The sequence below is a fragment of the Rhamphochromis sp. 'chilingali' genome (genome assembly GCF_963969265.1).
Source record: "Rhamphochromis sp. 'chilingali' genome assembly, chromosome: 3".
NCBI classification, from domain to species: Eukaryota; Metazoa; Chordata; class Actinopteri; order Cichliformes; family Cichlidae; genus Rhamphochromis; species Rhamphochromis sp. 'chilingali'.
Genome location: NC_137931.1, coordinates 27361057 through 27385586, shown reverse-complemented (window position 1 = coordinate 27385586; position 24530 = coordinate 27361057). Strand labels below are relative to the sequence as shown.

Below are 24530 nucleotides of genomic sequence, written 5' to 3'. Positions count from 1 at the left end.
ATGTTTATTTATTATAGGCACAGCAACTCCACTTACTACAGACTATGCAGCTGACAATGACTCCTTCCTGCCCATCTATTTGCTTCCAGTAGTTAGCCAATTAGAGGAAAGCGCACATGTAGTGAGGATAATGATAGTTTTGTGTTATCCATTATGTATTATCTAGTCCCATAAAAAAACATACAAAACTGGGCATAAGCATAACAGGAGCTCTTTAAAATCTGATTGGCTGTGTCATGATAAATTTCATGCTGGAAGTCATACTAAACATTCTTTGGCGTGGTTGCCAGAGGGGCAACCTCCATGATTGGAGGATTTTACTTTCAGCAGTGCTATCTGGGACTTGCAGTTCTCCCTTGAAGTTTTGATGACTCAGTTAAAACCCAACTAGCCCAATCAGTCAGTTTAAACACTCCGTCCCCCTCCCTCTCCATAGAGGTCGTTACCCTCTACACCTCCCCTCCTCTCGGCTATCTTATCTCTACATTCAGACTCCATTACTCCACTCAACACAGAGGGTTTTCCAGGCTGATCTCATAAACATCTAGGACCATGTTCTGGTGTATACGTCTGTCCCTGGGACTCCTGTTCTTTCATCTGGCTGCTGCTCATGGTATGTTTATAAAACTGTATGTTTAGCTTTTAACAATGACACATCATAGAAGTGGGGAAGAATATGGTGTTTAAGCTGAGAGAGAAAGAAATACCACTATGTTGAATGCATTGGGTTTTTTAGAGGGGGTGTTGTGGGTGAGGGTGATTGACAGATGGCAGGTGACACGTGACCCCACCCCGTGTGTTTGGTGTGTTGTGTGTGATGTCAGCATGACAGCAGCATGCATGCCACACGGGAAATACTCTACTAAATCATCATAATTTTCTTTATCATTGAAAATGGACTTTTGAACAATAATTGTATAAATAACAATATAAAAACTTCTGATTTATTTGTGAAAATACTAAATAAAGCAAAAACAAAAAAGAAAGGGTAAGAAGATGCCTATACGGAACCTGCACATAGCCACTATGACATCACTTATTGGTTTCTGGACATTTTGCTGCAGCACAAGCATTTTAGCTGTTATGCTAGTTTGTTGTTATGCTAGTATGGTTAATTACCATATTTGTACCATTTTACTGCTTCTTTACACCACATTTAAGATATGTGTTTATCTGGTCTTTAGGGTTTTGAAGACTAGCTGTATATAAAAGATAAATATAGCTTCTATCACATAAATGGATTGAAGTTCACTTTTAAAGTTTTGACTTTTTGGTATTATGGTCTAAGGAGCCTGGAAAGAAAAGTGTCTGGACTTCTTTAAGTTGCTACAAGACGTTTCGCCTCTCATCCTGAAGAAGCTTCTTCAGTTCTAGGGTCAAATGGTGGAGAATCCCAGATTTAAGCCCTTTCGCAGTGTCCCCCAAGAGGGACAATGGACCTCCTAATGATCCTAATCACACGAGCCAAGGTGTGAAAACGGGTGTGGGTCACAATCAGCCAAGATTTCAGGTGAGCTCATTGGGAAACCTGGCCCCACCCTATGATGTGATTTCCTGAGGTCAGATGACCCAGGCTGTGAGTGGGCGTTAAGGCGTCTGGGAAGGGATCTCAAGACTGGATTATAAATGGCAGACAGTTGGTGTCGTAAGCCACCACCTCTGTTCAAAGATGGTCTTTCACAGTGGACATAGATGGCTTTGTTCACTTAGCGGTCCATCTGCATCTAAAAGACAAAGGTCGCTCATTTGAGGATGCCAATGTTCACATTTTGGACAGAGAAGACAGATGGTTTGAAAGATGGGATCTGCTAGGAGCTGCTGCCATTCCCTTTCGAGGCCTTCCCCAAACTACAGCACAATTCACATCCAGGCAGTTCACCTTTATCTACTAAAACGCTGTCAAACCTAAAATGAGGACGTGAGCCCAGCTGGTGAATGTGTGTTTGTCAACAGGAGGTACAAAGCAGTTCCCTGCATAACCATTGCAGCAGTTTAGTCCAAAATGCCTCTTTAAACTCATTCCCGTCGCATGTAGGACTCTGCCAGGCAAACCCTTTGTCAATGATTATATTTGTAGTTTTAATGGAAAGAATTTGTGGGTTTAGTCGGGTGGCGGTAAACTTCCATTTTGTTGGTCTCAGAATCTCATCTCTGCTTTTGCAGCCTATGTTGGCTTCATCAGGTGGTTTTCAGTTGATTGTGAAGCAGCGGGTATGTGTCAGGGCTCTGTGTGCGGGGAGGTGGAGATGTGGATCCAAGTGCAGGACTCTGAGACGGAAATATAACTGAAAACCACAGCTTTATTGCTGGCACCAACAAAACAGAAATCAAACATGAAAACACTAACTGGAACACACAGGCAGGGTCTGAGGGTACAAAACGACACAGAGCATGGGAAAACACAGGGCTTATGTACACAGGGTAGTAATGAGGGAATGGGCAACAGGAGGGAGACACAGCTGGGTTGATGCTTACCTCCACATTGGTGACCCCTGACTCGAGCATGCAACGGGCCGTAGATAACGCAGACTCCGCTATGGATGCATCAGCGGCCGCCGGACCTCCGCCTCCTGTTGCAGCTACGTTCGCTGTGGCGCTGAAACTGCCGGACTTTTGGCTCCATGACCCCCCGTCATGGTTTGTACACGTGGAGGCTCAGTTCGCCCTTCGCGGCATCTCGGCTGACGACACGAAGTATCACCATGTGGTGGCCTCGCTCGACCCGCTGGCCACCCATCGCGCGATGGCGCTCCTCCGGGACCCACCCGCCCAAGGGAAATACGCCGCCCTCAAAGACCTGCTTCTTCGGCGCTATGCCCTCTCCGACGCCGAACGAGCCGAAAAGCTCCTCAACCTGTCAGGCTTGGATGGTGTTACCGCGCTCGAGCTCATGGAGAACATGCTATCGTTGCTCGGGCCGGATGACAGTGGTTTCCTCTTCGTGCACCTCTTCCTCCGCCAACTACCGGCCGCCGTGAGAGCTGTCCTCACGAACTCTCCGCTTCTGCCTGTGAAGGATTATCGCTCCCTGGCTGAAGAAGCGGATCGCATTCTCCTGGCTAGCCGCACTTTCGACGTTCACGCCCTGGCTACGGACACGCCAGCGGCACCTTCCACGCCTCCACCTGCCTCCCCCGGAGCATCCGCCCCCTTGCTGACGGCAGGGATTGCTACACGCCGGCACCGCGGAAAGAGCATCTGTTTCTACCATCAGCGTTTTGGCGACAGAGCGCGTCGCTGCCTGCCGCCTTGCGCTTTCAGGGCCCAGGGAAATGGACCCGCCAGCGCGCCGTAGCAGCCGCGACCGCTGGCAATACAGAAAGGCTGCTCTTCATAGAGGACTCGCGCTCCAGGAGACGTTTTCTCGTGGACTCCGGCTCCCAGAAGAGCCTCCTTCCCCCTACCGCTGCCGACGGACTAGCAGCGAACTGTGGGCCGCAGCTCATTGCAGCTAATGGCTCTCCCATCAAAACGTTTGGGGAAAGGTTGGTGACTGTTTGTTTTCATGGCCGGGATTTCCAGTGGAACTTTGTTGTTGCCGCTAGCTCTGTACCTATTTGGGGTGCTGATTTCCTGTGTGCTCATGGACTACTTGTCGATGTTGCTAACAGGCGTTTAATCGATGCTCTCTCGTTTTCTTTGCTACCCTGTTTTACTCGGGCCGCTGAGCCCCTGATTCGGGCTAATGTAGTGACCTCCAGGGATGCTTTTCAGCGTTTGCTTTTAGAGTTCCCATCGCTGTCTGTCTCTAATTTCTCTAGCACGGTAACGAAGCATGGGGTTGAGCATTATATTCCCACGGTCGGGCCCCCGGTGTTCGCGCGCGCGCCGCCTCAACCCCGCGAAACTGTCCGTCGCTCGGGAAGAGTTTGCAGCCATGGAGCGCCTTGGCATTGTACAGCGTTCGAACAGTGCATGGGCCTCTCCGCTTCACATGGTGCCCAAATCGGACGGTCGTTGGCGGCCATGCGGAGATTTCCGCCGTTTAATTAATGCCACGGAGAATGACCGTTATCCCATCCCCCACATTCAGGATTTTTTTGCCATTCTCGCCGGAACGTCGATTTTTTCTAAAATTGACTTGGTGCGGGGGTATCACCAGGTTCCCGTTCGGCTTGTTCGAGTTTTTGCGCATGCCGTTTGGCCTGAAAGGTGCCGCCCAGACCTTTCAGCGGCTGATGGACTCCGTTTTGCGTGGGCTGCTGTTCGTTTTTGTTTATCTGGACGATATATTGGTGGCCAGCTGCTCAGCGAGCCAGCACGAGTCCCATCTGCGCCAGGTTTTCCAGCGTTTGGCAGCGCACGGCCTGATCATCAACCCTTCCAAGTGCCAGTTTGGGTTGCCTGTTCTGGATTTCCTCGGGCACCGCATTTCCGCTGAAGGTGTGGTTCCGTTGCCCGACAGAGTCCAGGCCGTTTCGGCTTTCCCGCGTCCCACGTCGGTTAAAGCGTTGCAGGAGTTCTTGGGGATGATAAATTTTTACAACCGCTTTCTCCCCAGAGCTGCCCACCTGCTACAGCCACTCTATGCTGCCTTAAAAGGTAAAACAGCCAAAGATCCGGTTGACTGGCTGCCAGAACGCGTCCGTGCGTTTTCCGCAGCCAAGTCTGCGCTGGCTGACGCCGCCCTGCTGGCCCACCCGCTTCCGTCGGCGGAAATCGCGTTGACCACCGACGCCTCTGACGTGGCAGTGGGTGGGGTGTTGGAACAGCGGGTTTCAGGTCTCTGGCAACCGCTTGCCTTTTTCAGTCGTACGCTCCGGGATGCTGAACGCAAGTACAGTGTTTTTGACAGGGAGTTGCTGGCCCTGCACCTCGCGACACGACATTTTCGTTTTTTCCTCGAGGGTCGCAACTTTACTGCGTACGTTGACCACAAACCTTTGACGTTTGCGATGCCCAAGGTCTCTGACCCATGAAGCGCACGCCAGCAGCGCCAGTTGGCGGCCATTTCTGAGTTTACCACAGACATTCAGCATGTGGCTGGTAAGTCCAATCACGTCGCTGACTGTCTCTCACACATGTTGGTTTCTCCGGTGTATGTCGGCATCGGTATGTCGGCCGCCCCCGCCCGGTGGTTCCCCTTTCGTGGCGTCGTCGTGGTTTTGACTCGGTGCATGCCCTCTCTCATCCCGGCGTCCGGGCCTCGGTCAAGCTGGTCAGCGCCAGGTTTGTTTGGCCGGGCCTTCGCAAGACGGTGAAAGGATGGGCGGCGGTTTGTGTCCCATGCCAACGCTCAAAAATCCACCGGCACACACAGGCACCCCTCGAACCTTTCCGTGTCCCGGGGAGGCGTTTCGATCACGTTCATGTGGACCTGGTTGGTCCCTTGCCGCAGTTACAGGGTTTCACGCACCTTTTGACTGTGGTGGACCGCACAACCAGGTGGCCGGAGGTGGTACCCCTGGCGTCCACGGCAGCGGCGACGGTGGCCAGGGCATTTTTGTCAACGTGGGTTTCACGTTTCGGCCCCCCTGCTGACAGGGGCCCCCAGTTTGTTTCCGAGCTTTGGTCTGCTATGGCTGACAGCCTGGGAGTCAAGGTCCACCGCACCACAGCATACCACCCTCAAGCTAATGGGATGTGCGAACGGTTTCACCGGTCACTTAAGGCCGCGCTCCGTGCTTCCTTAACAAGTGGCGACTGGGTCGACCATCTTCCGTGGGTTTTGCTGGGTTTTGCTGGGATTGCGTTAAAGAAGAACTCGGGGCTTCCCCAGCTGAACTGGTCCTCGGCCAGCCTCTCCGGGTCCCCGGGGAATTCTTACCTGAGAGCCCCCCCCCCCCCCATGTTTCGATACCTCTTTGTTGCCTTTTCGCCCCCCAAGAGACTCATTTCCTGTTCCTGGTCCTGTGCACCACTGCCTGCCTGACACTTTTGTTCCGAGTTCATTGGACTCTGCTCGTTTCGTTTTCGTCGGGCACGATGCCCATAGGACTCCGCTGCGTCCACCATATGACGGGCCATACAGGGTTCTTAAACCAGGCAACAAACATTTCATTTTGGACTTTGGCGGTCGGCAGGAAGTTGTCTCTGTTGACAGACTTAAGCTTGCACGTTTTGCAAGAGGATCAGGTGGTCCCGGCCCAGGCCCCTCGCCGCGGCCGCCCACCTGCCACCGGGCTGATGGATTCTGTTTTTTTCCCCAGGAGCGACCCAAAATCAACGGAGTCCGAGTCGTCTGCAGGTTTTTCTGACCGCCAGTGCCAGCCTCGCTCCCGGGCTGGGTTGCCCTCTGTCAGTTCCCCACCCCCCCCAGTTCAGCCGTTCCGGCCGTTTGCTTAAGCCCCGGGTCCTGGACTAGTTCTGCTGGGTGTTCGGGGGGGCATGTGTGGTGGACCACTAGAGGGCTCCACTCACACCCAGTGTATAGGAAGTGTGTTCCTGTGTTTTGTGGCGCGATATGCGCAGTTGATGTTGGAGGCGAATAAAGAAGGAGTGAGAACTGAGAGCTCTGTGTCGTTGATGCTTACCTCCACAAAACCACAATTCCTAAAACATGGATAAACAGAAACATGAAACTCTAATAATAAACATCATCACAACAAGAGAATGAGAAAACAATCCAAAACACCAAGATAACTGAAACACAAAGTACCAGAGAAACAAAGAATAATCCATGATGCAAAAGTAAACCAAAACATAATAAACTCAATTGCTGGGTCCAACGGACCCAGAACCGTGACAGTATGAGAATCAGCACTTCCACATCTGAAGCCATAGTCCTCTGCAATGAAAGGTTGGAGTGTCACATGTGAGGGGAGGAGACATTGACCCTGCACCACACTGGTCCATCAGTGAGAGAGAGCAATTTACCAGCAGCCTACTTCCCAACCTCATCTATGGCCACTAGCACTGGGTAATGGCCAACAGATCACAGTTGCAGAAATTAGTTTTCTCCAAAGAGTGGCTGTGCTCAGCCTTAGCCATAGGGTAAGAAATTCAGTCATTTGGCAGGTCTCAAATTACAGATGGTAATCCTCCACATCAGAAGGAGTCAGCTGAGGGTGAGGTGTTCTGGGTGTGTTCTACTGGGAAACAGTACATGAATGCCTATGAATGCCTTTGTGCTCCAGAGTTTCCAGAGTTTCAGCTATTTAGATAGATAGCTATATAGCTTCAGCTATAGATAATCCGTAGAAAATAGACAATGGAAATGGTATAAGAACCATTAAGACACAGCAAGTCATATTATCTGTTAGGTCAGACCTAGTCAGATTAACAGTATTTTGTCTCTATCTGTCATTCTGCAATTCATCCCATGTAAACAATAACGTGGCGCACAGCATGACGTGAAAAAAGGCACATACCTTTGACGTTGCAACGAACTCTGTATTCCAAGGAGTTTTAAAAAAATCTCAGTTTTCGGTGATTTGAAACGCCGTTGACGAAACAACTGCGTTTTCAAAAATACTCGTGCAGCTGCGGACATAGCGTAAAAGAGAGTAGTTTATTTTATTACTACCTGCAATTTATTGCAGATTACTTGTATTTGCTTAATTGTTTACTAAATGTTTGAGCTGTGAAATAAACCGCAATGGAGCAAAGTATGGGTGTGTGTGTGGTTGGAGGATGTGTTTGTGCATGCTTGTGTGTGCGCGCGTGCATGTGTGTGCGCGTGCGAGGGGGGGGCGCGAACATTGTTTTTGTAAAACAAAGGGGGGCCGAACAAAAAGAGGTTGGGAACCACTGTGTTAGGTAATTACATTAAGAATATTCCAGAAGGGGCGGGCTGCCCATAGACATGAATGTGAGTGCGAATGGTTGTCTGTCTCTCTGTGTTTGCCCTGCAACAGACTGTCAGTGTCTTTTTTATGTTAACATGTTAAACTTAAGGAAGTGTGCAGCTGTTATGAAGGGCAAAATTAGCTATAGAAAGGAGTTATTTGTATCAGACTGTAAATATGTTATTTTAACTGTAAAGATGGACATTTTAACATGGGTGTCTATGGGGACTCATTCACTTTAGGAGCCAGCCTCAAGTGGACATTAGAAGAAGTGTTTCTGGCACTTCAAGTGTTGCTTCATGACTTTTTCAAAATGCACTAAAACGAAATCATTAAATTAAATACCGATGTTTAATTTAATGTTTTACATTTTTTTCTCAGTCTTCTTAGACAGCCAAGTGGCCAATCAAGTGCTGAATCGAAGGATACGAGCTAACAGCATTTTTGAGGAGTGGAAAAAAGGCAACATGGAAAGAGAATGTGTGGAGGAGCGCTGTAGCTGGGAAGAGGCGCGAGAGATATTTGAAGACAAAGAAAAAACTGTATTAACCTTTATTTTAATACATTTAAATTTGCACTCAAACATTACAAAATTTTAGGAAATATTAGAAAAGATTATTGTAAATATTAGGAATCATATGTCTAAATTATGGTATTTTCCATTATTAACTATTATTTAGTGATGGAAAATCTGGCTTTTAGATCTTTTGAGCAATTTAATTTTCTTTTGTGTTTTTTCAGGATGAATTCTGGGCCAAGTATATTGGTAAGTTTTTGTATTAAAATCTTAGAAATGCTGAAACTTTACAAATAATACCCTGAAAGGACATTAGAATATATGTACAATTACCAACTGAAAGAGGACAGCTGCTAAAATGTAACCTTGTACTTTGACCACTACAGTCAAACACTTGCTTCAATCTGCTGTTCATGTCCCACAGATGGAGATGCATGTATATCATCACCCTGTGTTAATGGCGGCCAATGCAAAGATGGAATTGGCAGCTACGCTTGCTACTGCCAAGAAGGGTACAAGGGCTTCAACTGTGAAATTGGTGAAGAACTTCAAATTTCACTTACTGCCTTTCAGAAAAACATATTAACTTATTCTGGTCAATAATACAATCTTGTAGATATACTGTAAGGTTAGTAATGGTTAAGTTTTGGTCAAGTTTTGCTAATGTTTGAAAGCTCCCATCCATTTTCAGTATCTTATCTGAAAAAAACTATTGCCACAAAAAGGGAAAACTGCTCATTTCAGAAGGAGTTTTCTAACCTTTCTGGAGGTTATATTACTTCAGTATAGATAGCAGTGGGGACAAAAACATGGCTGGCTGAGCCTCCTCTCGCTAGTTTTCCTGGGATAGCCTGACCTTTCTTGAGGTAGGATGGTAAACAATAGTAAAAATCTGCAGAAGAAAAGGAACCAAAGACCCTGTTACAACATGAGCTGTTTCATGGACGCAGGGTTCCTGTGGCCACTTTCTGCATTGTCAGCATGTTTTGGGTCATTGTTATTGTGGACCCATCCATAACAACTTTTCTGTGTTCTGGCTGATGAAAGGAGGTGCTGAAAAAGGGAGGAACACCCACTCTGGGTAAGGGATAAGTTACTGCCCTAAGTGGAGGATTTCAAGTATCTTCTTGTTCACAAGTGAGGGGAGTGAGAAACTGACACAGATTTAGGCAGCGTCAACAGTGATGCGGATGCCATACTTTTCTATTTTGGTGAAGATCATAAAAGCCAAACTCTCGATTTCATGGTCATTCTATGTTCCTACCCTTACATAGGATCACAGACTTTGGGTAGATGAACATTCTGTATGAAGGGATAGATATGAATATAACCAGGATACTGGCAGTTTGGCAATTGTTCAGATGTTAAGCATAATCTCAACCATTCCAAATTGTAAACCATGCACATCTGTGACGATGTAAAAGTTTTTTCAGAAACCTACTTTGTTTTTTTAACAGTGGCACCATCTATCTTAACTGTGTCTGTGTCTTTGCAGTTATTCCTCAGCTCTGTGAGGACAAAAATGGTGGTTGTGAACATTTCTGCGATGTGATACAGAGAAGAATTCATTGCTTCTGTGCTGATGGATACTTCCTGGCATCAGATGACAAATCCTGCCACTCCAACGGTGAGAGAGGCTTAAGAATGTGAATAGTCTTTTACTCAGATGGCAGAACAGTAAAAGAGCACCTAGATCACAGATCAGACTTTGGAAACCATAATGTTGAAATCTTCTGGTCCCAAAACTCAACCTCTCATTACCATACAAACTCTTTCAGAAACGTACAAATGTGGTGCCATCAGCAGCAAAGCCGTTCGGACTGTTTTCTGGTATGAGAGGAAAAACATAACAGAGGGGAACATAACTAAGTTTAACAGCACCGGCAACATCAACTTAACAACACAGCCTTATGTCCAGGATGCTGGTCCAATGTCCTCAGTGTCTGAGAACAAAAGCCAAAACGTGGCACATTATCCTAATTTGGAAAAGATGATTCAGTCTGAAATGGCGAAAATGACTCGTATTGTCAACGGGGAGGACTGTCCACCAGGACAATGCCCATGGCAGGTAGAGACTCTTTCACAAAACGTTTTGGGATTATAATTTAAGAACTTACCTGCCAGATACAGTTTCTGTTTCAGTAAAAAGTAACCCTAACCCATACTATCACCTTCAATCGATCACATGATTCCCTCAGGGTAAACATCTAGAAGGCATTATCAATACTCAGCTGACACCTAAGAGTTCATAGCATTAAACTTCATTTTCACATGTCTTTGACCTCTGCACAGGTTTTATATCGTCAATTCAAATGTTTTTTTCATTTTTGGGGGGGTGGGTGGCTGTTTTTGTCCTCATAGGCTCTCCTTGTGAATGAAGATAATATTGGGTTTTGTGGAGGAACAATACTCAATCAATACATCATCCTGACTGCTGCCCACTGCATGAACCAGTCACGTTACTTCAACGTGAGGCTCGGTAGGTTTGATGAACCAATTGTAAACCTGCGTATATAATTCTAGTTCATCACATTAAGGTAATAATGTCTTTATGCCTATTAAGAAGTAATAAATCTAATTTATGATCTTTAACTTAACTTTATGGTCCATATGACATATTTTTCAATTGTATATTTAATATGATAAATTTTATAACAGATTTTAATGTGGGTATTTTTTTCAAAGTATGAGATATGGTACAGATATACCCTTTTGTCAACTTCTGTAAAAAAGAAATAATGATCACTTACAATTTTTTAATATAGAACATTACCAATGCTGAGGTTATTATGTGCATTTTTTAAGTTGGTAGAAATAGTGCAGTTTAGAACTTTTTGTTGGTTACGCACAGGTTTTAGGCCATGTCCCTTATCGGGACGTGATTAACAGTGTTCTGTTTTCAAAGCGCTTTGTATGCTGTAAAAAAATTTAATTAATATGATTTTTCATTAAAACATCGCTGAACATCTTTGCTTTTTCTCTGCACTCAGGTGAATTTGACAGGTTGGTAAATGAGGGCACTGAAGCTGACCATATTGTGGACACGATCCTCACCCACAGAGGGTACAAGGCAGACACCTACCACAATGACATTGCACTCATCAAATTAACCACACCCATCAAATTCAGCAGGTTCATTGTGCCAGCCTGCATTCCTGAGCAAGAATTTGCTGAAAAGGTGAATTTTTAAAATCATATCATACTATACCATTACATATCACTTTTATTTATACATAACAGGCCTGACCAAAGTGTTGTAACACCAAACATAAAAGAGAGCATAGAGACGTAGACAACAAGGTGGGACAGATGGATGTAGCAGCTGATATAGATAAAATGGGGGTGCAATCATTAAGAGACTTGGATTTGTAAATGAACTGGAAGTCCGTGAACTGAAGGTGAAATTGGACTGACATAATGTTGCTTGCAGCAGATAAAAAGCGAGCTGCAGCATTTTGCATCAGCTGTAGGTGAGCAACGAGTCCTGGGTGATTAAGACAAGGTGTTATAAAAGCAAAGTTACGTTTGGACAAAGGAGGCTTAATTTTTAACCACAGCTAGAACTGGAAAAAACAGGGTTTTACCACTCTGTTCACATGAGAATTGAGCTTTAGAGAATCCATCACACCTAGATTAATAATAGATTTCTCATATGAGGCCAAAGAGGATGCAGATACTGCTGCTGGTGCCACATGAGTTTTATTTTGTTTCTCACTAAAATTCTGAGAATCCCCTGATGTCAATAATGCAAAATGTAATGGAAAATCTAATTTTGAGGTGACGGTGCAATTAGTAAAAGCAAAAAGTTTTATCTTGCTTAATAAACTTTTTCCTATTACTTCAGACGATTGATAAACAACTAGATTTTATACTTGAACAGAGAAGCTTATAAAAAGGTTTGGTTGAGCAAAACATTTGTGTATGCAGCCTTAATCTTTAGTTCATATTTTTTTTAAAAAGAAAGAAAAAAGAAAGAAAGAAACATAAAGAAAAGAAAAAACAACCAAAAAGGAATTTACCAAATTTGTTTGATTATGTGACGTTTATATGACAATCATACATGGATTACCTCTATTGTCAGGTCCTGATGCAGCAGCCGGATGGCATGGTTAGCGGTTTTGGACGTCTCGGCGAGGGTCGGGAGCCATCCAGCATCTTGCAGCGCCTATCTGTACCTTATGTGGACCGTCGAACCTGCATCGAATCCACTCCTTTACGTATCTCGCAGCGTATGTTTTGTGCTGGTTATGACACAATAGCCAAGGATGCCTGCCAAGGTGACAGTGGCGGGCCTCATGTCACACGTTACCGTGACACCTACTTTGTCACTGGCGTCGTGAGCTGGGGTGAAGGCTGTGCACGCAAGGGCAAGTATGGTGTTTACACCCAGGTGTCCAAGTACATTCAATGGATCCGTGATGGTATGAAGACGCTGATCCAAAAAAACAAGACCGGCAGCAGGATGAAGAGGAACCATGCCCAAATAACAAGGCTTTATCTGTAAAACATCTGTCAACATCCACTGAGCAGAGATCGGCCAGACTTTGCACCACTCATGTAATCACTAATGAACAGTCAGAGAAACCTATTCATCCTAGTGCTGCAAAGAGCTGCAAATCCTACCTGTGACGAACAGAATTAGAGTCAGTAATTATTTGGGGGTTCCTCAGGGTACTACTCTTGGTCCTTTATATTTTTAATTTTATTTTATGTAACATTAATTTTGTATTAATGTTTATTTTTCCAGGGCAATCATCTGACATCATATTTCTGAACAATTCAAGTCCATCATTTCCTCTGGGCTCTGATTTTGGTCTTAATTTCCACTTTAGATGTTTCGTGTTCTGGTTGGTTCACTGATTCTTCTGTAAGTCTTTCTCATGAGATTGTTTCCATCAAAGATGTATACTATCTCAAACAGGATACATCCTCTGAAATTTGATTGAATACATTTTTTTTAGTATAATTACATTTTTTTTAAACAGAATGCATTTCATAATCTCAGCAATTCAATGTTTTGTTCCATGTATGCTTCATGAGTCACTGATAGAAACAAGCTTTTAAACTGAACATGAAGCAAATAAAAGCAAACTATAAGAACATGTTGAAGCCTGATGTCATTTAATGATAAGTATAGCTTGTATTTATAATAGTAATTCAAAAGGTGGAAGAATCTCCAGTGACAGTTTGGAAAAAAGTTGTTTTACAAAATTGTGTTTTTGCTCAAGAAAATGTAAAATTTGTGGCACAATGGTTTTAAAGAACCATCTTATTACTTGATCTGGATAAACTCAATGTTATGTAAAAATGTCAGTGATGAAATCTATCCTTGTTTACCTCAAACAAACAAACATGGAGACCTTCTGCTTGTTTTGCTTGTTTTTAAAGGAAAGGCCAGAGTCCACTTCAAGAACAGAGCGTTTACGGGAAACTGCGTGGTCTTTTAACTCTTTAGAGAATCATGTGAATAAAATGTCAAAAAACAAATAATTTTATAAGGACTGGATGTTTATATGTACACAAAAATGCACACCAGTAAAATAACCTGGGACCAGACTGACATCTTTATTTCAGGCCAGTTATAAATGAACTCCATTTAACAGACTGTTAAAAACATGATACAATATCTGAGGTTTATACTGCTGTTGTGAGTCACTAGTGTGTATGTGTGTGTGTGCAGACGTGTGTGTGTCAGCAGTGCAGTCAGTGTCATGGCGGTCAGCATCATGTCTGCGTCTCTTCTCCTGTTCTGCCTTCTTCAATGTTTCCTTCAGGTCTTCAGTCAAGGAAAAGGTAAGAGAGTGACCTTTGACCTGTTGCTGTGTTATTGTTGTTCCTTAGTTGACTGACAAAAATATTCAAGTGGCATAAAAACCTGCTGTTACTACAGCTACTGTTACTACAGTAGTGATAATTAGAAAAATTGCTGTGTGTCCAATGTTATAGGTTATAACAAACAGACAATATTTAGTCAGTGTCAAAATAGCATCATTATCTCTATAGTAACTTAGTGGTTAAAAACAAACAAACAATGGGGATGGCTAAGTAAAATATTACACACAAAAATTGTAACCTCCAATGCAGCCTTAAACATAATGATTAAATAGTTATTAAATTCAATTATTAAATTTTATTTAAATTATACTAAAAGTATAAATTAATCCATTAACATCATGACGTCTAATCTTCTTAATTCAAATCACATTTAAACAGTGACTTCATGAATTTGTACACTAATGTGCAAAAAAGACTTCCGCTCATTTCTTTACACTTTGTAAGCAAATTTATTTACATGTGCAAACACACGTTTTATGAATTGTAAAATTCTTCAGCACAGTCTGAACTCTCTTGGGCAGCTTTCTTGTAATTTCTTTAAAATTTGCCACATCTTATTTGGGCCTTCACTGTTCAGTCTTCATTTTTTAAGAATACATTTGAAGAGCTAATAGCTGTTTGGGAATCACCTCATTGGTGCTATAATACTATTTTATGTCTGTCAAACTGTGTTATCTTTGGCATTTTCTATAGATCATGTCATGCCACTAAACAGTGCAACTGTTGATAAACTGTCTCAAGAGCAAAAGCCAAACTTGGACCAAAGGGAATGGTTTGCTTTAAGTCTTTTATTAGAGTTTGTATGATACCATGGGGAGGCTAGGAGGATGACTGGGGACCGCACAGGTCAAGGTGAGTTGCAGATTGTTATCTTGCAGTGGAGGACAGAGCCATTGGTGGGTAAGCAGAGGCGTGGCTTAAGATTTTTGAAAAAGTACTGTAGACAAAAATGAATATATAACAGCTATAATCAAAGCTGTCAAAGCACCAGTAGAAATTAAATGACTGATTATTTAATTTTTTTATCCTCTGTTAACTTTTTAACACTTCAGTTAGTTTTAGTTATTCATTATGTGTTAACCTAACATGGCAGAGCCTCCAGTTTTTCAGTTGCTCAGTTCTTCCAGTTGTGACTAAATGTGCCACAGGAAACAACCTGTAAATTCACACTTTTGTGTTTTTAGTGTTTCGTTCAGCTCCCGAGGCCAACACCGTGTTCCTGCGGCCCAAACGGGCCAATACATTTATGGAAGAGTTCAGACAGGGGAACCTGGAGCGGGAGTGCTACGAGGAACAGTGCGACTTTGAAGAGGCTCGCGAGTACTTTGAAGACACCCAGAAGACAGTTGGTTAAATTTAAAAAGGAGCTACTCAGCTCATTTCTACACCTGCATTTTCATTCTTAGATTCCACTAGAGTGCGTGATACACAGTTAGAAATTCAGTTGCAGACTCAAGTCTGAGCTTTTATGTTTGTTATTAGATTAGTTTTTTTTTTTTTTTACATTTAAATGTTAGAAAAAACCCCAGAAAAAACAATAAAGAGTCCTGTTTAATGACTCCTGAATTCTAACTGTTGTTTTTTTGTGTGTAGAAAACCTTCTGGGCTGTTTACTCTGGTGAGTTTTATTTCACATTAGCTACTATATGTTCAGCTACATCTGCTTAATTAATGAAAAGAAAAATAAGAAGCCAAATGAAAAGAAATGAAGAAAAACAAACCTAAAACTAAACTAAAACGATAGGCTTTCCAAGTGGTAAACTCCAGAGTTTTGTTTGTTCCAAGTAATTTAATTACTAAATTATAAAACGTGGATTTTAAACAACAAATATACGCATGTAACAGTCATCATTTATACAATTAATACTTGCGTAGATAGCGTCAACCAGACAGACAATCTGACTGGATCTGTATACAAACTGCAGAGGGTCAACAGATGTTTAGACTAGTCTTACCTTCATGATAGCTCTGACAGTACCAATTTTTCTTTTTTTCTTTCAATTCATATAGTACCAAATAGCAACATCAGTTGCCTCAATGCACTTTATATTGTAAGGTAAAGGACCCACAATAACAAAGAGTACAAGCTCCTTCAGTACAGGAATCACATGGGATTTGTTTCCTGCTGCTTCAGTCTCAGGTTATAAATTTGACTCGGTAACACACTTAGCTACCACAGGTCCTCAGAATACTGGGGCTGATGTTATCTGGGCCTAGAGCCTTGCTCTGGTATAGTTTCTCCAACTGTCTTCAAAACTGGACAGAAATCACAGTAACGTTTTTCAAATAGGTGAAAATTGTACATGAAAAGAGATATGTATCTAGGATTAATCCTAGCTGGGATACTGGTGATGTGGTGCTTGTTCAGATGCTAAGCATAACTACAGTCTCTCTGAATTGTTAACACTTTAACTGCCACACACAAGGAGGAGTGCAGAATCCTAACAGTGTCTGTGTATTTGCAGTTCTTCCTCAGCTCTGTAAGAACAAAAATGGCGGCTGTGAACATTTCTGCAATGTGATCCAGGGAAGTGTTCAGTGCTCCTGTGCTGATGGGTACTTCCTGGCATCTGATAAAAAATCCTGCCATTTCAATGGTGAGAGTCTTAAGAATCTACCTGGTCTTTTACTCTGATAGCAGAGCAGTGAAATACATCACAGATCAGACATTAGAAACTATAAAAAGTGAAACTAAACTTTCTGGTGACAAAATCCAACGTCTAATTTATATAAAACTCTTGCAGAGACCATCAGATGTGGTTTCATCCTCCCCAAAGGGCTGCAGACAGTTTTGAGGGACCATCAGACAAAAACAATGGAGGGGAATATAACTGCACTTAACACCAGTGTAAACTCCACAGAGCCGATCCAGGATGCTGATTTAATGTCCGATTTAGTGGCTGAAAACAGAACCCAAATTCCAGCAAAGACCTGGACAACTTTGGAAAGTCTGATTGAGTCTGAAATAGAAGATGAGTCATATCGCCAGTCAGGGTATTGCCCACCAGGAGAATGTCCATGGCAGGTAGAGACACACATGAACATACCCACAACATGAAGCTGCATTAAAAACATTGATCAGATACAGACTATCACTCTCAAGTGAGTTTTTTGTTTTTTAACAGAGTTCATAGAATTGCTTGTCATCCTCACACATCTTCCAACTCTGGACAGGTTTAACAGTCTCATTTTGCATGGTTTGTTTTCATATCTTAGGCCCTCCTTTTCAATGAAAATGAAATAGTTCTTTGTGGAGGAACAATACTCAATGAAAACATCATCCTGACAGCTGCCAGCTGTGTAAACCAGTCAGATGACTTCAACGTCAGGCTCGGTAGGTCTGATGAGCCAATTACAAACCTTCACATACAATTCTAGGTCATCACATTCAGATTCAAAAATACCTGCTTAAGTTTTATTTTAATGATGACTGTCTGCCTAATAAGAATTTATAAATCTTTTATATAAATATTTTCTGTAATTTCTTTGGCACAGGTCCAATTCAATTCAAGTTTATTTATGCAGCGCCAAATCACAACAACAGTCACCTCAAGACGCTTTATATTGTAAGGCAGACCCTACAATAATGCATACATAGAAAAACCCAACAATCATATGACCCCCTGAGCAAGCACTTTGGCGACACTGAGAAGGAAAAACTCCCTTTTAACAGGAAGAAACTTCTGGCAGAACCAGGCTGGACACGATGGACTGGCGCGTCTATTACATGCTTTATGATATCGGCTTTTCTGTCTGGAGAATTTTCCTTGTCTGAAGTATGGGAGCATTGCAGCAGCCTATCGCACTCAATGCTACGTCCCCCTTCTGGCAAAATCATGCAATAACAGCTCCATAGCCCCAACTAAAAATCAGTGCCAGACTGCAATAAAACAAGTCCTATTACATCAGTAAATTCGGAAAAACAGATTACAGATGTGACCACAGATTTGTAGGTGTCATATATGTATTCATTTTTGTTTTGACTGTTGTAATTAAAGTGTTTTGTTTGTTTCTCTGCACTCAGGTGAGTTTGACAGGTCAGTGAATGAAGGTACTGAAGTTGACCACAAAGTGGAAGCAGTCCTCGCCCACAGAAACTACAATGAGCAAACCTACGATAATGACATTGCACTCATCAAACTGGCTACACCTATCAAGTTCACGAGGTTCATCCTGCCAGTCTGCATTCCTGAGCAAGACTTTGCCAAAAAGGTGAAACTTTAAGCTAGTGTCAATAGAATAGATCTTTATTGTCACTGTTACACAGAGGTGGGACCAAGTCATTGTTTTGCAAGTCTCAAGTAAGTCTCAAGTCTTTATCCTCAAGTCTCAAGTCAAGTCTCAAGTAATGTCAGGCAAGTCAGAGTCGAGTCTCAAGTCACTGGTGTAAAAGTCCGAGTCAAGTCACAAGTCTGAAACTTTGAATTTCAAGTCCTTTCGAGTCTTTAAAAAAAACAAACGAAAAAATAATGTTGCAGTTATGCTAAATGTAAATATTAGACCATGTAATTTTAAAATCTGTGTTTTTCTCAACACATGACAAAATAGTGAACTTAGAAAATATACACAAATTGTGAAATTGCACCTCTTTAAAATGCAGCTCAATTAAACCTAGCTCCAAGAATAATTTTCACCGACAGTTCTGAGATAAGCTGCATGTTATTCTTGGATGCGGTTATAGGACCGGCTTTAAAATCGCATGACAAAAATATCATACACATTAAAAAAAAACTGTATCACCAACATAGCCTGGACAACATTTGCTAGTTAGATGAAGTCAGCTATCTCATCTTAGCATATTTATATGCATATTTATAATCATACGGTTCTTGGAGTGAGTGCATACACTCATGAAGTTTAGTAACTTCCGGTCACTGCAACAAGCCCAGGTACAGTTTACCGCCGGATGGGTACAGGACCTTGAAACGCACCGTGTCGAACGAAAGACCATCGTACGTATCATAAGTTTACCAGTCTCACAAATCGTCGTCATAAATATACATTCCTTAACCGTTTATTAATAGGACCTTTGAGCTCAACGGTAATTAATTAGTAGTGGAAATAATTTCTGGTAGCATCACAGAAATGTAGCAGTGACAATAATACTGTATGCTGTAATCGTACTGGGCAATTAGTGATACAAAAAACCTGTTTTATCCTGTGAATAAAAGTATATGTTTTTGTCAATGTACCATAATAACAGAAGCGAAACGCAATATTGTGTCAGGACAATTCACTATTTATGCACAATAAATAAAGGAGCATAGCGCGACAATTTTTGTTCAGCGCCAGACTTGCTTGTAACCTATATCACCAATTATGTTGTGAAAATGACGTATTAACTACTAAAAAACACTGACCTTTGTGTAAATGCTTGGAGCAGACTAACCTGTGAGCTGGAGTGTTCTGGGACGTTATATTTGATCTTTGAATGGCTGCAATCCAGGCCACCCGTCGCCTCTTTGTTACTTCGGAAACATGGCTCGAACAATTTCTCTTCAACGACGTAATCCGATAACAACCGATCTCTTTACCCGTCGGCTTCCCGTGGCTGTCATGCGACCGGCTATTGCAGTTAATAATACAACAGCTTCTTGCCATTTTTGTGTTTCTTTTTATCGCTGTATAACTGATTTTAATTGAAAGCCTGCGTGCGCTAGTACCGCTTGCCACGAGTTCCCAGAATCCTTTGCGGTTCTACCCCTGAATGACGTCACATTTTCAATCTCTATATAATATGCATGTTAAATTTTATATTTGGGGTAAAATATCAAGTCTTTTCAAGTAAACCGGTTCAAGTCCAATTCAAGTCCCAGGTCATTGGTGTAAAAGTCCAAGTCAAGTCACAAGTCTTAGAACATTTTTTCAAGTCAAGTCTAAAGTCATAAAATTAATGACTCGAGTCTGACTCGAGTCCAAGTCATGTGACTCGAGTCCACACCTCTGCTGTTACAAGACGATGAAACACAGTTTGTGTTATCTCTGCATCATGTAGATTTACATTGAGATTGTTTTAGGATATGAGAAGAAGATATAAATAGACGTAAGTTTAAGGGCACCTACTCAGTGAATGTGTGTAATACGCAATAACGTAAGTATCTGCACAGTAACACTGTGTCCAGGGTGCGAGGAGTCCTTGATGATGATACTGGATTTCTACTGAAATCTGCCAGTATAATTTTCCCTGAGGGGGGTTAGTGAAGTGCCAATTGCCTGCTCTGCTGCCCTCACCACCCGCCGGCCGCTGCAGTTTCCTCTTGTCCCCCACAGTACAGCAGTTAAACCAGCGTGTACAGCAGTAGGTCAGAAGGCTCTAGATGGTGGAGCGGTAGTAGTTTACTAGCAGTCTCTGGGGTAATTGGGTAAACCTTTCTACCCTTTCTACCTCCTTCCCATCAATGTAAAGGGTGGAGTGCTCAGATTGCTTCTAATGTTAATTTATCAAAGTTTGTCAGAGGAACAACGTGGTCTGAGGCAATAGATAACAAGACAAGACTTAATGGCTGAAACTTTGTCAGTAAAAAATGCCCCCAAAATCATCACACATACTTAGTGCAGGTACTGCTCCAGCATTATACATGGACTGATAACATGATTAACCTTTCATGCATTAATTATGACAAGCGCAATCTGGATTTTTTTTTCTTAAGTATTTATCTTTAGCCATGAAAAGATGAATAAAAACACTTGAGAAAAAAATCCTGATCAAAGTTGTCATAATTCATGCATGACAGGGTTAAATAACAATGATTTCAGTGAAACACGTCATACATCTATAGTAACATTAAGGGACCAGTGGGTGGCAGGGTATGGAGTGACACATCAGTGTCCAATGTAATGTTTTAAGTGCAAGTATACCATGAACACTGACACAAATGCAAGAAAACAGCCTTTGAATAGTTGTCCGCTGTAGTGACCACTATGCATGAAAGGGTTAAAAACCTTTTTTTTTTTTTTTTAATTCTTGTGGGTAATTGTGGACACCAGATCTGAGATAAATTGAGTCTTTGCGATTGAAAACCATTCTGCAAAGAAGAGTGACACAATATTTCTCCACAGTGATATGAAAAACTCCTTTGTCATTTTTCACAAATGTTTGTTCACAGTTCTTGCTGCCAAGGATGGAACATCCAGTTATTCATTTGGGAGTCAGATTGGTTGGGATAGCTTTTTTCTACTCTCTTAAATGAAATCATCATTTAAAAACTATCTGACTAATATTAACATTTGCTTGATGATCTAAAACATGTGAATGTGACAAATGTGCAAGAAGGTTTTAAAAAAAAAGTCAGTAAGTAAAATTTAGTTTATATATCACCCTCACAAGAAGTGCTACACAAGATCCAACAATAAAAAAAAAAAATCAGGGACGGGCAAACAGTTGAATATAAACATGTCATTTATTGTATGTTGCACCTTTGAAACACCACAGAATCTTTAAATGCTACAGTGCAAATCCCACATCTGTAAGTAGTTGGTTCCTAAATCTGATTTCTTCTTGGCCAATGGTCAAATACTTTGAGGGTTGACTTTCCCACAAGCTAGAGCAGTCGCTCTATTTTATCTACCTTAAAAGAAGGCCTTTGTGTTTTCCACAAATTAAGCTTAAACATTTAATTATCTGGGTGTCTACTCCAGTTGAAGACCTGTAGTTACTACATAGCTGTAGTTATGCCATGTTTACACGACAAAATAAAAGAAATGCAGGATCAGAAACAGACAGCTGCCACTCTGGATAAATTTGTTACCTTTAATCTCAGGTCCTGATGCGGGAGCCAGTAGCTGTGGTCAGTGGTTTTGGACGTCTTGGGGAGGCTCAGATTCCATCCATGATCATGAAGCGCCTCATTGTAACCCATGTGGACCGTCAAACCTGCATCAATTCCACTCGGTTTCTAGTCACTAATGGCATGTTCTGTGCTGGCTACAAATCTAGGGATGCTTGCCAAGGTGATGGTGGTGGGCCACACATCACACGTTATAATGACACCCACTTCATCACTGGCATTGTGAGTTGGGGCGAAGGCTGCGAACGCAAGGGCAAGTATAACTTCTACACCCAGGTGTCCAGGTACATTCGATGGATCCATGAGGGTATCAAGAAGCTGGTGCACAGTGGCACAAATGGCAGCAGTCAGCATCTTGCAATAAAAAGGCTTTATCTGTAAAACATGTGTAAACATCCACCAACACTCACAGTTATGCCTCTCATGTAATCCCTTCAGAGAAACAATGTTTATCCTTGTAAGAAAAGAGCTACAAGTCCCACCTGTGACAGAGAGAATTAGAGTCAATAATTGTTTATGAGGTTCCTCAGGGTACTACTCCTGGAACTTTTATATTTTTAATTTGGTTTATGTATCATCAATATTTTGTTTTTGTTTCAAATTCATGACTTGAGATGAATTTCTGTCCAACCTTCCCTCACTTTTGGCTTTGTATGGTCTTGATCTCCGTTTGATGTTCCAGTTTTTTCACAGATTCCTGTTTAACTCTTTCTGTTCAGACTGATTCCATTAAAGGGACAAACTGTCACTAACATGCCATATCCACTGAAACTTGATTTAATAATTTTGTTGGTCAGTATGATTAAAGTGAGAATGGAAAGCATGTCTGTGTCCATGTATTCTTTATGAGTTGCTGACAGAAATGAGCTTTTGAGCTGAATTTGAAAAAACTTCCAGCAATGTAACAATAATATAGCAATAGTTTGAAGTGTGATGTCCTCTTAAAATCACACTTTTTGTTTCTTTTTGTTTTTCTGAGTAAAGCAAACAAAAAAGATCTGGCTGTCCTACATAATTATGGGCTATTTTCCAACCTTCCTTTCATCTCCAAACATCTTGAAAGACTTGTTATAAAACAGCACAAAAAATCTTCTGTAGAGAAAGAGTTTATCTGAAGAGTTTCGGTCAGGTTTCAGAGTAAAGAAACAGCTTTGGTGACTTGTTACAAAACTCTATGGCCTCTGACAGTGGACTCATCTCATTCATTTTTTTTTCATGTAAATGAAGAGTCCTCTTAACACACTGAGGATAATTATGGAGTTCCACAGGGTTCCGTGGTAGAACCAGTTCTTTTCACATTATACATGCTCCCTCTTAGGAAATATCATTAGAAGGCATAGCATACATTTTCACTGTTATGCAGATGATACTCAACTATCCACGAAGCCAGATAACACACAAAAATTAGTTACTGAATGACCTCATTTTTCTGCTTCTAAATTCAAATGAAACTGAGGTAACTGTATAAATATTAGAAATATGATATGTCCTCAGATACTTACTCTGAATGGAATTACCTTGGCCTCCAGTTACACTGTGAGGAATCTTGGAGTTGTTTTTGATCAGAATATGTTCTTAAAAGCGCATATTGAACAAAAATGTCGGGCTGCTTTCTTTCATTTGCGCAACATCTCTAAAATTAAAAACATCGTGTCTCAGAGTAATGCTGAAAAACTAGCTGATCATCTTGATCCATGCTCAATCATCCAGGTAAGTAAATTTCCAAAAGTTGATTCTGTTGATCTGGATGTAGTGTTTTCAGTAGGAGAAACGTTTTGTCACTCATCCAAGTGACTTCTTCAGTCTCAGCTGACTACAGGTTTCCCCAAATCTTATAAACAGTACATTTGCATAATGAGAGAACCAGTGAGAGAACAATGAGCTGGGAGGTTAGTTCCTTCATCATAATTATACAAATTCTCATGACCATTGATCAACAACCACTGATCAAAGCCCACTGATCAATGGCCATGAGTACCATTCACAGAGAGTTGGGGAATGGCTGCAATCACAGCATTGTAAGATGGCGAAAGAAAAGGGAAAGACTATCTCTGAATCGAGGAGGGGGCCTAAGGGTACATCTTTTGCCATCTTACAATGCTGTGATTTCAGCCTGCAGTCAGCTGAGACTGAAGAAGTCACTTGGATGAGTGATGAAATGGTTTTTCCACTGAAAATACATCCAGATGACCAGAATCAACTTTTGGAGAACTAGCTCATCAGTTCAGGCCCCATCTTATCTTAATTACCTCATAGCACCCTATCACTCCATTAAAGCACCTAGATAGCAGACTGCATGCTTACTTGTGGTCCCTGGGATATTTAAAAATATAAATGGAGGCAGGGTCTTCAGTTTTTAGGCCCCTCTTCCGTGGAACAGCTTCCAGTTTGGATTCAGGAGACAGACACTATCTCTATTTTAAAGATTAGGCTTAAAACTTTAGTATTTGACGAAGGTTATGGTTGGATCGGGTGACCCTGAGTGAGCTGGGGGCTTCCTATGATGCACTATTTTTTCTTCACTCATCATTTTCACTCATTTTGCACATTATACACTTTGCATTTAATCATTAGTTATTCTTAAACTCTGGCTTTCTACCTTAGTGTTTCTTTTTGTTCTGTCTCCCTCCTCTCATGCCCAACTGGTTAAACAGATGTTTTCCT

General features: G+C 42.0%; 2 protein-coding genes across 3 annotated transcripts; both read left to right on the top strand.

The window, feature by feature from the left end:
* Window positions 1-455: 455 nt before the first annotated feature.
* Window positions 456-13927, top strand: LOC308394152 (coagulation factor X-like). 2 transcript variants are annotated; one of them, XM_080878323.1, is made up of 9 exons: window positions 456-613; window positions 8109-8269; window positions 8469-8493; window positions 8669-8782; window positions 9740-9871; window positions 10023-10312; window positions 10606-10723; window positions 11235-11422; window positions 12326-13927. In XM_080878323.1, the coding sequence occupies exons 1-9, from the start codon at window positions 553-555 to the stop codon at window positions 12746-12748; spliced, it is 1512 nt and encodes a 503-aa protein (XP_080734449.1). In that variant the 5' UTR covers window positions 456-552; the 3' UTR covers window positions 12749-13927. The 2 variants fall into 2 exon arrangements, with proteins under 2 accessions (XP_080734449.1, XP_080734450.1); XM_080878324.1 differs by lacking the exon at window positions 456-613 and adding an exon at window positions 3193-3485 and having other exon boundaries at window positions 12326-13926.
* A 5-nt stretch (window positions 13928-13932) lies between these two features.
* LOC308394155 (coagulation factor X-like) lies at window positions 13933-22616 on the top strand. Its single transcript, XM_080878332.1, has 8 exons — window positions 13933-14037; window positions 15264-15424; window positions 15673-15697; window positions 16545-16676; window positions 16824-17104; window positions 17296-17413; window positions 18104-18291; window positions 21840-22616. The coding sequence occupies exons 1-8, from the start codon at window positions 13956-13958 to the stop codon at window positions 22245-22247; spliced, it is 1395 nt and encodes a 464-aa protein (XP_080734458.1). The 5' UTR covers window positions 13933-13955; the 3' UTR covers window positions 22248-22616.
* The last annotated feature ends 1914 nt before the right edge of the window (window positions 22617-24530 follow it).

What these genes read in the sequence shown, in the direction of transcription:
- LOC308394155 (XM_080878332.1), top strand. Translation starts at nt 13,956, where the DNA reads ATGGCGGTCAGCATCATGTCTGCGTCTCTTCTCCTGTTCTGCCTTCTT. An exon ending in TTGAAGACACCCAGAAGACA is followed by an intron (nt 15,425 to 15,672) that starts GTTGGTTAAATT and finishes TTTTGTGTGTAG; the next exon opens with AAAACCTTCTGGGCTGTTTA. An exon ending in AGCAAGACTTTGCCAAAAAG is followed by an intron (nt 18,292 to 21,839) that starts GTGAAACTTTAA and finishes CTTTAATCTCAG; the next exon opens with GTCCTGATGCGGGAGCCAGT.
- LOC308394152 (XM_080878323.1), top strand. Translation starts at nt 553, where the DNA reads ATGTTCTGGTGTATACGTCTGTCCCTGGGACTCCTGTTCTTTCATCTG. An exon ending in TCATCTGGCTGCTGCTCATG is followed by an intron (nt 614 to 8,108) that starts GTATGTTTATAA and finishes TTTTTTTCTCAG; the next exon opens with TCTTCTTAGACAGCCAAGTG. An exon ending in CAGGACAATGCCCATGGCAG is followed by an intron (nt 10,313 to 10,605) that starts GTAGAGACTCTT and finishes TTGTCCTCATAG; the next exon opens with GCTCTCCTTGTGAATGAAGA.